Source organism: Esox lucius, chromosome 2, assembly GCF_011004845.1.
Source record: "Esox lucius isolate fEsoLuc1 chromosome 2, fEsoLuc1.pri, whole genome shotgun sequence".
Taxonomy (NCBI): Eukaryota; Metazoa; Chordata; class Actinopteri; order Esociformes; family Esocidae; genus Esox; species Esox lucius.
In genome coordinates this window covers 21,064,182-21,080,858 of record NC_047570.1, presented here as the reverse complement: position 1 = coordinate 21,080,858, position 16,677 = coordinate 21,064,182, and the positions used below count along the sequence as shown (strand labels likewise).

The 16,677-nt window shown below is 44.5% G+C and overlaps 1 protein-coding gene across 1 annotated transcript in view; it reads right to left on the bottom strand.

Annotated features, from left to right (window-relative positions):
* The window catches only part of lin7c (lin-7 homolog C (C. elegans)), a 44,639-nt gene that overhangs the window by 4,369 nt on the left and 23,593 nt on the right, over positions 1-16,677 (bottom strand). Inside the window, exons 3-4 of the mRNA XM_010890493.5 lie at positions 7,291-7,362; positions 6,996-7,205 (exon numbers count right to left, since the gene is read on the bottom strand). Coding sequence (XP_010888795.1) covers positions 6,996-7,205; positions 7,291-7,362 — 282 coding nt within the window. The remainder of the gene's footprint in view (positions 1-6,995; positions 7,206-7,290; positions 7,363-16,677) is intronic.

Here is a 16,677-nt window from a genome sequence, read left to right as displayed (position 1 = left end):
CAGAAGAATACCTTTTTCAGACTGGAATCGTTTAGAAGAATAGGCAACTATTTGTTAGACAGATTAGATTAAACTCTGTTATTGAACAAATACAGCACAATGAAATGCAGTTTGCATGTAACCAGAAGTGCAATTATAGGAGGATAGAAAATGTAGAAGTAAAATGTATTTACAAGTGGGATAAATAGTTGTGCGGGAACAAGTGGCAATTCTCGATGGCATTCTGAATTTGCAATCAAGGCAAACTGAAGGAGTAGGGTAGCATGTGCAACTGAAATGCAGGGATAGCAGCAATGAGGTTCCCGAGGTAGACATGTGTATGTAAAAAATGAAAATGCAAGTATAGTGGCAGTTTGAAATGTGCAATCAAGGCAATTTTAAGGTGCAAGTCGGCGTATGCAAATGAAATACAGGATTAGCAGCAATGACACATACCTGTAGATAACTGAAAACGTAATTATCAGACTTTGTAAGGCGGTGACAAAGTCCAGTAGTAAAGAAACGTGGGTACGGTTAGTGATGGGTCACAGAGTTGAGCAGGGTTACAGCAGATGGAAACTGTTCCTCATCTTGCTGGTGCGAGAACGGAGAGACCGCCTGCCTGATGGGAGGAGGGTAAACAGTTTGTGGCATGGATGTGAAGGGTCCCTGGTGATGCCGCGTGCCCTGTGCAGACACTGCTTGCGCTGGAGGTCTGCGATGGGTGGGAGCTGGTTACCCATGATGTGTTGGGCGGTTTTCACCACCCGTTGCTCTGGTCTGTTACAGAGCAACCACCAAACCACTCTGTGGCGCAGTTCGTCAGAATGCTCTTGATTGTGCAGCAGTAAAAGTTCATAAGGATCTTGGAAGATAGGCCTTCTTCTGCTTCCTCAAGAAGTACAGGCATTGCCACACCTTTTTGGCCAGGGCTGAGGTGTTGAGGGACCAGGAGAGGTCCTTGGAGATGTGGACACCCAGGAATTTGAAGCTGGAAACAAGCTCCACCTCAGTGCAATCGATGAAAACTGGGGCATGACTGAAGCCTTTAGATTTCCTGCAATCCGCAATGAGCTCCTTGGTTTTCTTTGCATTGAGGGCAGGTTGTTATCAGCGCCAGTCACTGACTCGTCATTGTCACTGATCAGGCCTACCACCGTAGTGTCGTCTGCGAACTTGACGATGGTGTTGGAGCTGTGCACAGGAACGCAGTCGTGGGTGAGGAGGGAGTACAGGAGGGGTCTCAGCACGCAGCCTTGTGGAATACCAGTGTTTAGTATCAGAGTGTAGGAGGTGATGTTGTCTAACCTGAAAGACTGGGGTCTGTTGGTTAGGAATTCTAAAGTCGAGTTGGAGTGTGAAGTGTAAAGCTGTGGAGATGGCGTCCTCTGTAGACCTGTTTGACTGGCAGGCAAACTGGTAGGGATCCAGTGTAATTCGTTGAGAACAAAATGACGTAACAACTGTCAATGTAAACCAAAATCACCAACCGATTGAGGGCTGGATTCAAACTCACACAGTCATAATGTGACTGAGTAGTGTGTATGGCCCCCACGTGCCTGTATGCACTCCCCACAACGTCTGGGCATGCTCCTGATGAGACAGTGGATGGTGTCCTGGAGGATCTCCTTCCAGACCTGGATCAGGATTTCAGCGAGCTCCAAGGATATACCTCCCCAGACCATCACTGACCCACCGCCAAACCGCAAACCACAGCAAACCTTCTTGAAATAGCACATATGGATGTGCCATCCTGGTGGAGCTGGACTACCTGTGCAACCTGAATGGGCTGCAGGTACCACATCATGTTACCAGTAGTGACAAGGACACTTGCAAAACTCAACTAGAGAACAATCACTCAGGAAGGATAAGGCAATTGTCTGTGGCCACCACCTGAAAACCATTCCCTTTTTGGGGGTTGCCTTGCTGTTGCCTCTTCTGTCCACATGTTGTCACTTTCATTTGCACCAAAATCAGTAAACGTTTATTTACAATCGCTTTTGCTTCCTGACTGGACAGACTGATATCCCTTAAGTTTTGTCATCAAGTACGATGTGATACATTTTTAAGATGTGATACCGACCATTTTTGCAATCATTCATCGCCCCTCAAAACCACTTGGAGTATTTTTTGCAGAACTTCCTGAAATTCTATCTACTCTTGTTTTAAATGTTGAGCTTGGTGTTAGCATATCCTCTGTGGAATTATAGGATATGACAATATCTGACCACAAATGTATAGTTTTTAATTGTGAATCATCGATTACTCATACTGCCTCACCAAGCTCCTTGGGTACTCGCATCCTTACTGAACAAAGCGTTTCAATGTTTTGTACATTGTTTCAGAGTCAACACCTGCCTGATTCCCACACCAATGATCTGGCTGACCTTTTCAATTTGATGTCCTGGAACTCATTTAACATCATTGCACCTCTCAAGGTTAGGCCTAAGTCCTCAGTAAGAAAGCGGCCCTAGATAAATGACATCATTCGTAGCTGTAAAAGGGAATGCAGGCCGAGCGCAGATGGAAAAAATCATTATGAAGGATTTATTATTAAACTACAATAAAATGGTTAAAGACGCGAGAACATTCTTTTTCTGAACTCATTTCTACACATCAAAAAAATCCTATATTTCTATTTAAAACTGTGGATCAGCTGGTAAATCCAGCCCCTCCTTGTGCCTCAGCTGAAAGCAATGATGACTGTGAACTGTTTTTCATCTTATTCTACTGATAGGTGGAGTCAATAAGAGCCTCTATTACACCCTCTGCCCCTTACTCTGAGGTCCCTTACCAGCAGCAAGATAGTTTTAACCAATTTTATCCCATTGACTTGTCCAAGCTTTTAAAAACAGTAATCGCAAATGAGAATGTCTGCCAGCCCCCTTGATGTAATACCAACAAAGATTCCATTACTTTTGGTAAAAACTGTTTTAACAGCTCCTTATCTACCGGTTGTGTCCCTGATTATTTTAAAACTGTTTGTGTGAACGCACTATTAAAAAAGCCGGGTCTGGATCCCTCCCTCAGAATTACAGACCAATTTCCAAATTGCCTTTTATATCAAAGATTTTTGAAAATAATTTGTCCCACCAACTGCTATCTGTATTAGAAAATAACATTTGAGAAATTTCAATCTGGTTTCCGGAAGTACCACAGTACTGAGACTGCCCTGATTAGAGTCACCGATGACCTCTTGATGTCTGCTGATCATGGCATGTGATCAGTCCCAGTACTCCTGGACCTTAGCGCGGCATTCGACACCATTGATCACATCCTCCTGTTAGACAGACTGAGGCAATGGGTGGAGATTTCTGGTACAGCCTTAGAATGGTTTTCATCGTACCTGTCGAACGGGAGATTCTGTGTCTCTGTGAATAGCTACGTCTCTTCATTTTGATGTGTTAAATATGGTGTGCCTCAGGGGTCACTCTTGGGACCTATTGTATTTTGCTTATATATGCTTCCACTTGGACATTTTATTCAGAAACACTGTCTCTTTTCATGTTTACGCTCATGAAACACAGATGTACCTCCCTGTCAGATGCACAGACCCTGGAATGCTGAGTTCACTTACCGACTGCCTTTTATGATGTCAATAATTGGATGTCAAATTTCCTCCAGCTGAACTCAGACAAAGCAGGGTCCCAGCAAATGACAAAGCAAATACTGCCATCTGCTGGTTCCCTAGTGGATCTTATCAAGATATTATCGACAATCTCGGCGTCTGGTTTGACAGTAATTTATGTTTTGAACAGCACACCACAAAACTTGTTCAATTGTGTTTTTACCTTCTTAAAAATATAAAAAATATGATCAATATTAACTTTTAAGGACACAGACCATTTTACACACTCATCTCATCACGCCTGGATTACTGCAACTGCCTTTTTACACTGGCTCCAAGTATGTTTTAGAATTGACTTTAAAATGTTATTGATTAATTTTAAGGCTCTTCATGGCCTCACTCCATGATATTTCTCTGACCTTTTTGTCCCATATGCACCAGCACGTACCTTGAGATCCTCGGGCAGAGGCCTGTTGTCTGTTCCAGTCTCGACTGAAAACTAAAGGGGACAGAGCGTTTGCAGTCCGGGTCCAGAGACCCTGGGACAGCCTGCCTGAGGACATCAGGTCAGCTGAGACAGTGTATTCCCTTCTTAAAACATACTTTTATAGGAGATTTTAGCTGACTTAAATTAAAATTAAGTAGTGTTCTTGCTTTTATCATGCATCTTGTTTGCTTTATGTGTGTTTTATTGTCTTTGCACTGTGAAAGCACTTTGTAACATGGTTTTGAAAAGTGCTCTATAAATAAAGATTATTATTATTATTAACAAAATATATATATTTAACTTGTTGTTATACTGTAATGATTGTGTTTCCTTAATTATTTTGAGCAGTGTATATGTATGTCATAGAGATTAAATTTATAGTCAAGAACCAAATGTCAGCCAGCTAAGTAGAGCTTGCTGCCGAGTTTCAGCAAAAGAACTAGCTGTAGTTGTAATGAGCTAATTTAGCTGTTTCAAACTCAAACTGTCCGGTCAGACATCTTTATCATTGGATATGTTTACATAGTTAGCTAGCTACCCTGTACAAAATTTCATGAAGTTGGACTGTTATATGGACAAACCATGTTATAGACAGAATTTTTTGTTAAGAAAACCAACAAGACTTAATTTTTATGGTCATCATTTTAATATGAATTTATTGTTCTTTTAATAATTGAAATCAAACCCCAAAATAGTTTTCCAAAACCAAACCAAAAAAAACAAAGCCCATTACACAGCACTACAGAGCACCTTTGCCATTTCCGCATATAAGTTAACCCACCTGGGTATTCAGGGACAACAGTGTCTAGGGTTACTGGGAATGGTGCAAACAAACTTAAATGCCCAGACAGCTACAGTGATACGAGCAAAAACAGGGTGTTAATAAGAGTTCAAAAGGAAACATTTTACTCATAGCACAGGGAGAACTGTGCCTAATTAAAGTCACAGGAGAAGTGTCTGGTGTCAGCCAGACAGTCGGGTTTCACTCTTATCAGCAAAAAAAAGAAAAAGCGGCAGCACCCAGTGACAAAATCTGGAGAACTGAAGACAGGAAAAACAATGCTGGGACTGACAAATCCTGGTTTGGCAATGGATACTAAAACTGGATTTGACATCATGAAAAAAAAATTCAGACTGGTGTCAATCAGGTGGCAGTAGTGCGGAAATGTATTATCGGCACACTAAATCAATGCTCATCCAAATACTGCTGATGACCAGATGCATCCCTTCATGGCTTTAGTTTATCTTTCAACCCATGGATACTAACAGCAAGATAATATACCATGTCACAAAGAATGAATTGTCAGAATGGTTCCTATTATCTTAATGTTGTGTTATCTTAATCACAAAAAATCTAATTTCTTATAAAAAGCTACTTAAATATACAGTATCTCACAAAAGTGAGTACACCCCTCACATTTTTGCAAATATTTGATCATATATTTTCATGTGACAACAATGAAGAAGTTGTACTTTGCTACAATGTAAAGTAGTGTGTGTACAGCTTGTATAACAGTGTAAATTTGCTGTCCCCTCAAAATAACTCAACACAGAGCCATTTCTGTCTAAACCGCTATCAACAAAAGTGAGTACACCCCTAAGTGAAAATGTCACAATTGGGCCCAATTAGCCTTTTTCCTTCCCAGTGTCATGTGACTCGTTAGTGTTACAAGGTCTCAGGTGTGAATGGGGAGCAGGTGTGTTCAATTTGGTGTTATCGCTCTCACACTCCCTCATACGGGTCATTGGAAGTTCAACATGGCACCTCATGGCAAAGAGCTCTCTGAGGATCTGAAAAAAAGAATTGTTGCTCTACATGAAGATGGCCTAGGCTATAAGAAGATTGCCAAGACCCTGAAACTGAGCTGCAGCATGGTGGCCATGACCATACAGCGGTTTAACAGGAAAGGTTCCACTCAGATGCCCAAGAAAGTCTGCAAACAGTTTGCTGAGGACAAGCAGACTAAGGACATGGATTACTGGAACCATGTCCTGTGGTCTGATGAGATCCAGATAAACGTATTTGGTTCAGATGGTGTCAAGCGTGTGTGGCGGCAACCAGGTGAGGAGTACAAAGACAAGTGTGTCTTGCCTACAGTCAAGCATGGTGGTGTTATGGTCTGGGGCTGCATGAGTGCTGCCGTCACTGGGGAGCTACAGTTCATTGAGGGAACCATGAATGCCAACATGTACTGTGACATAATGAAGCAGAGCGTGATCCCCTCCATTCGGAGACTGGGCCGCAGGGCAATATTCCAACGTGATAACAACCCCAAACACCTCGAAGACATCCACTGCCTTGCTCCAGAAGCTGAGGGTAAAGGTGATGGACTGGCCAAGCATGTCTCCAGACCTAAACCCTATTGAGCATCTGTGGGGCATTCTCAAACGGAAGGTGGAGGAGCGCTCTTTGATGTCGTCATGGAGGAGTGGAAGAGGACTCCAGTGGCAACCTGTAAAGCTCTGGTGAACTCCATGCCCAAGAGGCTTAAGGCAGTGCTGGAAAATAATGGTGGTCACACAAAATATTGACACTTTGGGCCCAATTTGGACATTTTCACTTAGGGGTATACTCACTTTTGTTGCCAGCGGTTTAGACATTAATGGCTCTGTGTTGAGTTATTTTGAGGGGACAATACATTTACACTGTTATACAAGCTGTACACTCACTACTTTACATTGTAGCAAAGTATAATTTCTTCAGTGCTGTCACATGAAAAGATATAATCAAATATTTGCAAAAATGAGAGGGGTGGACTCACTTTTGTGAGATACTGTATATAGCCTACGTAGTCTGATAGAACAACCAAAGACAATGCTGGCACCTGAAATGTAACCCACTCTGAGAGGCAATTATAATTCAAATGTCAGTCAATATGACTGCAACTCACCTGCTCTTCATCCCAAAAATATTTGGACACTAAATCTGCCTGCCCCGTGTATTTAACCATTTATACATACCAGCCCATTGACAGAAAGAAGCTGGTCGCCTCTCTTGAGGCCCCCGTGGCGGTCGGCAATTCCCCCAGGAATGATGCGCGAGATGTAAATAGGAGAGTTCTGTTCCTTCCCTCCCATTATGTTAAAGCCAAGTCCCTCCTCCGTCTTAGGTAACTCCACCACACGGGGGTGTGAGTGCCCCTCACTGGCCGCAAACGCTGCAACGGTGGCCTAGACACCAAGAGAAGAGGGGTTGTTTACCAAAAACTATTGATGCCTACTAAATTTTGCTTTGTTTTAGTAATTTTGAACAAACCTTGGCTGTGGCATTGGCTCGGACTTCAGGGCTACTGTTTATGTCCACTGTCTCATACACGTGTTCATATACCTACAGTTGTTTAGAAGAGGCAGAAAGTAGTCAAATGTTAACTGTGTAGCAGAAATAATTTCTTCATAATAGCTGACATACATTGGGAGAATTTCTTTTTGATCCCCTACTGATTTTGTACGTTTGCCCACTGACAAAGAAATTATCAGTCTATAATTCTAATGTTAGGTTGAACAGTGAGAGACAAAAATCCTGAAAAATAAAATGATTTGCATTTTAATGAGTGAAATAATTATTCAACCCCTCTGCAAAATATGTCTAAGTACATGGTGGCAAAACCCTTGTTGGCAATCACAGAGGTCAGAAAATTCTTGTAGTTGGCCACCAGGTTTACACACATCTCAGGAGGGATTTTGTCCCACTCCTCTTTGCAGATCATCTCCAAGTCATTAAGGTTTTGAGGCTGACGTTTGGCAACTCACTCCTGCAGCTCCCTCCACAGATTTTCTATGGGATTAAGGTCTGGAGACTGGCTAAGCCACTCCAGGACCTTAATGTGCTTCTTCTTGTGCCACTCCTTTGTTTCCTTGGCCGTGTGTTTGGGGTCATTGTCATGCAGGAATACCCACCCACGACCCATTTTCAATGCCCTGGCTGAGGGAAGGAGGTTCTCACCCAAGATTTGGCCCTACATGACCCCGTCCATCGTCCCTTTGATGCGGTGAAGTTGCCGTTAGCAGAAAAACACTCCGAAAGCATAATGTTTCCACCTCCATGTTTGACGGTGGAGATGGTGTTCTTGGGATCATAGGCAACATTCCTCCTCATCCTCCAAACACAGTGAGTTGAGTTGATGCCAAAGAGCTCGATTGTGGTCTTATCTGACCACAACACTTTCACCTAGTCCTCCTCTGAATCATTCAGATGTTAATTGGCAAACTTGAGATGGGCCTGTACATGTGCTTTCTTGAGCAGGGCACCTTGCAAGCACTGCAGGATTTCAGTCCTTCATGGCGTAGTGTGTTACCAATGGTTTTCTTGGTGACTTTGGTCCCAGATGCCTTGAGATCATTGACAAGATCCTCCTGTGTAGTTCTGTGTTGATTCCTTACCGTTCTCATAATCATTGCAACTCCACCAGGTGAGATCTTGCATGGAGCCCCAGACCGAGGAGCCCATTCCAGCCTTGCATGGAGCCCATTCCAGCCTTGTGTAGTTCTACAATCTTGTCCCCGACATCCTTAGACAGCTTTAGTCTTGGCCATGGTGGAGAGTTGGATTGATTGATTGCTTCTGTGGACAGGTGTTCTTTATATAGGTAACAAACTGAGATTAGGAGCAGTCCTGTATAAAAGACACCTGGGAGACAGAAATCTTTCTGATTGAGAGGGGATCAAATACTATTTCACTCATTAAAATGCAAATCAATTAATGTGTTTTTATGGATTTTTTTGTTGTTATTCTGTCTCTCACTGTTTAAATAAACCTACCATTAAAATTATAGACTGATCATTTCTTTGTCAGTGGGCAAACAAAATCAGCAGGGGATCAAATATTTTTTCCCTCACTGTACACTGCCCTCCATAAGTATTGGGACAGTAAAGTCAAAATTGCTATTTTTGTTGTACACTAGAGGCATATGAAAATACATTTAAAGATGAATGTGGTTATGGTAGATACTGTACAACTCAGCACTTTTGGATGGATTGTGTTTGATTGCCCATCACATAATTTTTTAAAACTTCCTGTTCATGTACTGTGTGCTGCTTGCTATTACCTACTTGACCACCTACCACCTACAATTTTTTTGTAATTATAAAAAAAGACTGATGAAAAAAAGGTATTTATGTCTTAATCCAACTTTTTCATCCAACTTTTCCACTCCAAGACTCTATTTAGACATAAATGGAGCTACTCACTCCTGATTAGCCAAAGCTAAGTACCATTACGCCTATTCATTGTAGTTGTTGAAACTTTACAATTGAAGGAGAACTATCCCCTTGTAAAGATAGCAGAATTAGAGGCTCAGCTTCAGATGCAATTATTAGGCAAGGGTTATCTTGGTGTAGAAAAGAAAAAAAACGGTGTCTGTGCCATGAGGCAAAAATGATAATAAAAGTATTTAGCTCCCCAGAACAGTCCATGCTGAGAGACAACTTTCTCATAGTAACTATGGGGAAACACTGCCGACCTGCTATGCTTGGGTCGCTCTTTGAGACAGTTTCTGCCAGTAGCCCTGAAAAACTGAAAACCCTAGTCATCGGAAACTCCATTATCCGCAATATTAGACAGAAGTATCAGCCAGCGATCATACATTGTTTACTGGGGGGGCAGGAACAACGACGTAGTGGCAAATCTGGGGTTGGTGCTGGCAAAGTCTACAACTGGCAAATACTGTATAGAAAGTAGAGATATTATTATTCACAATCGCACCAATTACTTTATGATGAAACAGTCAGAGGTTACGAAGCACAGCATCAGCATTTAAATTAACTAGACAGATGTGTCCACATTGTAATCGTCTCCGTCAATCCCAGTAAGGGGTACTGATGAGATCAGCAGACTCACAGAACTCAATCACTAGCTGAAAACAGAGTTCTGCCTGTCAAAGGATGTAGAGTTTGTAAATATCTGGCTCTCTATTTGGGACTCGCCCATGAAAAGGGCAAAACCCAACCTGCTGAAGAGCGATGGACTCCATCCTATCATAGTTTTCTCCACTGAGACTGTGACTCGAAATAGGATGCAAAAAGTAAGACAAGGTGGTGTTCACCATAGCAATCTTGCTAGAATAATGACTTCCTCCATTTCGGACATAAACAAAAATTAATTCAATGCCGCATTTCCACTGGTGCTTTACCCAAGTACCAGGGCTACATCGGTGATTTATGCTAATGCTGACTCTAGACTTTCCTGTTTCGACTATACATTTGGTACCATGGACTTAAGGAGGTGCTCAGGTGGGGAGGGAGGAAAGTAAACTGTCAACGCAATTTGGTTTTCCGGTTACGAAAGTAAAATAAAATAAACCATAACGCCATGCTCAGTTTGTTTACAATACGGCGTTTGAACTTGAGAAATAAAACTAATTTCTTCCTCAAACTTCTGTGACCGGCTCCTTCACCTACACTCATGACACTGCAACTGTAAGGCAGGGTATTCAATATTTCATTTATTTACTGAGTATTTTGTCAAAACTAGTGGCCGACTTGCACTGGCCCATGTCAATAGAAACAGAAACATTTCTGGACTTTAGGGTAAAACACCCGTGTTAGCACCAGTGGAAACGAGGCATAATAGTACCCTGCATCTTACAATGGGACTATTTAATATTAGATCCATTACTTCAAAGGCAGTTATAGTTAATGAATTTATCACTGATCATAAAGTGTCTCAAGCCTCATGAATATACTGCTCTAAATGAGGCCTTTCCTCCTGGCTACACTAGTGAGCCAGTGAATCCCACAAAGGTGGGGGAAAATGTCCGTCACAGTATAGAACAGTGTTTCTAGGTGGATCATTTTCATACCTATCATTTACAGATTCCCTGGACCGTACACAGTGTTCCTCAATGAGTTCCCATAATTCTTATCAAACCTTGTATTCAAGGCAGATTATATTTTTTTTGGCAACTATACCATAGACACATTTTTGTCCTGTGGAATAGATATTGTAGATCTAACTGGAATATCGGACCACCATCTGAGTACATTTACTGTCATAACAAGTAACAAATTTGCAATCCAAATAAAGAAGTTTAAAAGCCGTAGTATAAAGTCTCAGACAACCCAAATGTTTTCTGATGCTCTTCCAAACTCCCTCCACCAACCCATGAAACTTAAACTTGCATAATTCCTTAGATTTGGTTGCCCCACTAAAAATACAATAAATACACAATAAGAACTTGTTCCCTGGTATAGACAATACTGGAGCACTGAAGCAAGCCCCCAGAAAATTGGAATGGTCATGGTGCTCCACCAAATTGGAGGTATTTAGACAAGCCTGGAAACACAGTACAGTGCAATACCAAAAGGCATTCACATCTGCTTGATCTCAGCCTATTTTTCTAACCTGATTGAAGCAAACGAAAATAATTTAAAAAAAAGTTTAATACAGCTGCAAAGTAAATGAAAAAGCAAGCAATGGGGAACCCTTTCGTTTTTTAATCCTGTGTCTATGTTCACTTGAAAAGTAATTAGCTCTAAACCCACCAGCTATCCCTTCTTGAAGACAAATAACATTTATTTATGAAATGCTAAGTAAGTGGATTATAGAAAAGGTTTTGTTTTTTAAACTCAGAAAAAAACTTGTTGTCAGATCTCATAGTGAATCTCGACGGTTGTATGGTATACCAAAAAACTGTGAGAGACCTCAGTGTTACACTCAACCCTGATCTCGCAAAAAAGCCAATCCATGCTTTTGTTACTTTGAGATTAGACTGTTGCAATGCTCTTCTCTCCGGTTACCCTGATGAGATAATAAATAAACTTAAATGAGTTCTACACACAGCTATTAGAATCTTAACTCGAACAAAAACCTTTGATTACATTATCCCTGTACTAGCTTCTTTACTATTAAGGCATGGTGTGCAAAAGGCTCAAGTGGAAAGAGCATGTACAGCGAATTCCCCCCGGTCCTCAGCTCAAGGGTCAAGGAGATCATCACGGCATCAGACCCCAGTACGACTCTACCCAGACAGAGGAGATGAACCACAGCCTTCCCTAGTCCGTGCCACTCACCCCCATAGAACTGAGGATCACCCAAGTGTAGCTGCAGAACTAACCCACCAGCTAGAACAACTGACACTTCCTCCACCTCTCAGCCGAGTCACTCAACCCCCTCAGCACAGGCTCGATCCACGCTATGGCATTCAGGCTATCAGGCAGGAGACTGAACATGATACAGATGCTCATCTTCGGCCCAGTCATCCCAATGGGTCACCGCAGGGTCTACAGCAGCCAGTAGGCTTGCTGAGATATGCCTCATCACATAGCTGACTCTTGTCCTACCCCATAACAGGTAATTGTAAGCTCAATGCAGCCGCACCCTGCAGCCAACACGATAAAGGTAGGGAGCCTTGGTTAGGAAACCCCCATCTGATGCCCGTGCACCAGACAGTGACCCAGCCTTTATCCATGCCTCTACCCGTGCACCAGACAGCACCCCAGCCTTTATCCGTGCCTCTACCCGTGCACCAGACCACGCCCCAGCCTTTATCCATGCCTCCACCCGTGCACCAGTCAGTACAAGAGCCTGCTTATTTACCCCAACTTTTCTGCCAAGGGAACCCAGCCATGCTGACCCATTATCCATTCATCAGGTATCAGCATGCACCCCCAATATAGAAGGCCCAACATTTCCTGACTTTACTAAAGATAGAGCTCAATATGTGGAGCTACGCCTTTCACTTGCACACTCCTTCATCCTTCTCAGTCCGAGCAAGTATGCCATCCTGCTGAAGTATGTCAAGGTGCCACATGCACACCACCTTGTGCTAGCTCATGCAGAGTCTAGTATGCCCTACGCTGATGCTCTGAAAGCATTGGATTAACGCTATGGACGTCCATATCAGTTTGTGCTGAAGGAGATAGAGGACATGGAATGCCTACCCCCCATCCGAGATGATAGGGCTCTCGATGAATTTTCCATCAGAGTGCAGTCGCTTGTTGGGATGCTGAAATCTCTCCGAGGTGAAAGCTATGAGGAAGTCCACTGCGGCTCAAATGTGAAACGCCTTCTAAGCAGGCTCCCTAAGCACCAGCAAGAGAGATTCCGTCGTCAACAGTATAGGAAAGACCCGGATAAACTGAAGCTATCGCTCATTGACTTTTCAGAGTGGCTGAAAGCAGAAGTCAGATGTCTGGACATTGAGCCCTCGCTTCAAGCTCACAGTGAGAAGGACAAGAAAGAATTCAAGCAGCAGAAGTCCAAGGTTAAGATCACTACTATCATGCATGGGACAGGCAGTGCCAGTAACCATCCATCCGATACGCCCTCCCAAGTAGCTCATTCAATCCAAACCCAAGGGAAGGGAAAGATGTAGTGCCCTTACTGCGAGGCAGAGCACTACCTCAGTCAATGTGAGAGCTTCACCAAGCTTACCAAAGCAGAGATGGTGGACTGAGTCAAGAGAAGGTGCTGGAGATGTGGCCGTTCTCACCTAGCCTCTGCCTGTTACCTCAAGAAGCCGTGTCGCCTTTGTAAGTCGAAACACCTCTCAGTCCTTCATGAGGTCAACCAGAGAGTGAGAACGAGCCCACCATCAGGTCGACAGCAGAGACTCACTATCTGGATCAGCCAAATGCATATAGCCAGGTTCTGTTAAAGATTGTCAGAGTCAATTTGCAATACCAGGATAAAGTGTTTGACATGTATGCAGTGCTGGACGATGGCTCTGAGAGAACCATCCTGCTTTCATCTGCAGCACGCCGCCTGGGAGTGCAGGGTCAAGCAGAAGACCTCACACTCCGTACTGTCCACCAAGACATCAAGACACTGTCAGGCTCACGTGTGTCCTTTACTATTGCTCCAGCTTCCCAACCAACAAAGTGGTTCTCCATTCAAGGCGCAATCACAGGGGAACATCTAGGCCTCTCTCAGTACAGCTACCCAATAGCTCAGCTCCAGAGAAAATATCGGCATCTACAAGGTCTGGCTATCCCACCCATCGATGGAGCTCAGCCAACCCTCCTGGACTGGATCTGATAACGCTGATCTGATAGTTCCGATTGAGCCAGTGCATCTGGGTCCTCCTGGTGGTCCCGCAGCATTCAAGACAAATCTCGGCTGGACACTCCAGGGTCCAGCAAAGTACCTGCAGCAACAGTTTCCCACAACACAGTGCTTGTTCACCACAGTTACCTCCCCTTCTGCTGAGCTGTTCAGTCTAGTGTAGCCAAGTTGAACGGTTGTGGCAGTTGGATACACTGCCTTTCAAAAGCGAGAGGTTGGTGATCAGATCCAGACAGGACAAGTACTCAGTGGACCTACTGGAGGCCGAGACCATCCGTGTAGAAGTAAACCGAGTACATCGGTATGCTACACCCCTTCTACGAGTCCCAAACATGCCCAAGCCCAAAACCTGCGAAACACAGAAAAGAGGTTTGTACAAGACCCACTGCGTGCATCTACCTACCAGGAGGAGATCAAGAAACTGGAGACTGCTGGGTACGCCACCAAGATTGACTCGTGCGAGGCGGACTCATCAGAGGAGTCGTGGTTTCTGCCCCACCACATGGTCAGGCACAACGGCAAGGAACGGATTGTTTTCAACTGCAGCTTCCTGCTTGGCAGACTAAGTCTGAATAACTACCTCCTTCCAGGCCCAGCCTTAGGACCCTCACTCCTTGGAGTCCTCCTGTGCTTCAGAGAGCATCGAGTCGCAGTCAGCGGAGACATTAAAGGGATGTTTCACCAGGTCCGCCTGCTGGACAGAGACACGCCCTTGCTGAGGTTCCTTTGGAGGGACCTAAAGATGGACGAACAACCATCAGTGTACCAGTGGGAGGTCCTGCCTTTCGGGACGACGTGCAGTCTCTGCTGCACGACCTTTGCTCTCCAGAAACACGTCAATGAGTCAAGTCAACCAGGAGAAAATGTCCATCACAGTGTAGAACAGTGTTTCTACGTTGATAACTGCCTGCAGAGTCTACCTACCGAAGTAGAAGCCAGTATCCTCGTGACAAAGCTTAGAACCCTTCTAGCTGTAGGTGGCTTCGATATCCGCCAGTGCGCCAGTAACCAGCCAGAGGTGATTCACAACCTGCCTAAGGAGGCCAAGCCTGACAGCAGCGAAAGATGGGTTTCTCAGATGCATGGTGAAGCTCAAGAGATGACGCAAGGCCTCAGTTGGCACTTCATGGAGGACACACTCCATTACAGGCATCGCCCGGTTGCCCCAAGCCAGACGACCAAGCAAAATATTTATAAGAAACTAGCAAGCCAATATGACCCTCTAGATCATATCCTGCCCTTCACCACAAGGGCCAAAGTTTTGGTCCAGAGACTGTGGGCCAAAGACTGGGACGACCCAAACTTACCAGTCGAACTCCTGCAAGCCTGGACTACATGGGAAGATGAGCTCCCTCAACTCCCAACAGTCAGTCTGTCCCAGAGCTACTTCCCAACAGAAATTGATGTAAGTGCCATCACTCACGAGCTTCACGTCTTCTGTGATGCATCAGAATCCGCTTATGGGTCAGTAGCTTACCTATGCGGTGAGGATCCTCATGGCCAAGTCCATGTAGCCTTCGTGCTGGCACGCTCAAGAGTGGCACAGAAGAAACAACAGTCAATGCCACGCCTTGAGCTCTGTGCCGCCCTTACAGGAGCTCAGCTTGCCCAGATGATCCAGAGAGAGCTCACCCTTCAGTTGAGGGATACAGTGCTGTGGTCTGACTCCACCACAGTACTTACCTGGATACAGTCAGAGTCCTGCAGATACAAGGTGTTTGTAGGGACTCGTGTATCTGAGATCCAGGAGCTGACGGATCACCGGTCATGGAGGTATGTGGACACACAGAATAACCCCGCAGACGCTATCACCAGAGGGATGACACTATGCAACCTAGCCAAACCAAACCAATTTAGTCAAGGTCCTGCCTTCCTTCAGCTACCACGTGAGAGTTGGCCTGCCACAACTTATTTCGTGGAAGTCCCAGATGAGACAGAAATGAAGGGGTCTGCATTCTGTGGCATCATGGCAGCCATTACTGCTCCAGAGATCACAGCTGCTGAAGACCACTCTACCTTCGAAGATCTCATTGAGGCAACCAGTAGGTCACTGCACGGGGCGGCCTCCCAGTCAAGCGCCCTCAGTGCAGATAACTACGCAGAGGCAGAACTCAGAATCCTTCAGAGAGCGCAATATGATAGCTTTCCAGACGAAGTCAAGTGCCTACAAACAGGGAAGGCACTTCCATCCAGCAGTCGGCTCTTGCCACTTGCTCCAGAGTATGACGTCTCTAGGGGCCTCATCCGAGTAGGTGGTAGGTTGCGCCGTTCTACTAGTCTGGAAGAAGATGTTGTGCACCCAATTGTGCTAGAAACTAAGCACCATATTACCAAACTTATCATACGACAGTATGACAACAAGTTACTCCATTCCGGATCGGAGAGGGTCTTTGCAGAGCTCCGACGCAAGTTTTGGATCCTCCAGGGCCGCAAAGCTGTGCGTCGCCATCAGAGATCCTGCCCGGAGTGCCAGAAATGGCGAGCAAAGCCTGCAATTCCTAAGATGGCAGATCTGCCCCCTTGTCGTCTCCGCCTCCTGAAGCCTCCATTTTATTCAACAGGAGTAGATTGCTTTGGCCCGTTCCAGGTCAAGCGAGGTCGAGAAGGTTCTTGGCTAGACGGGGAACTCCCTTCGAGCTTCTT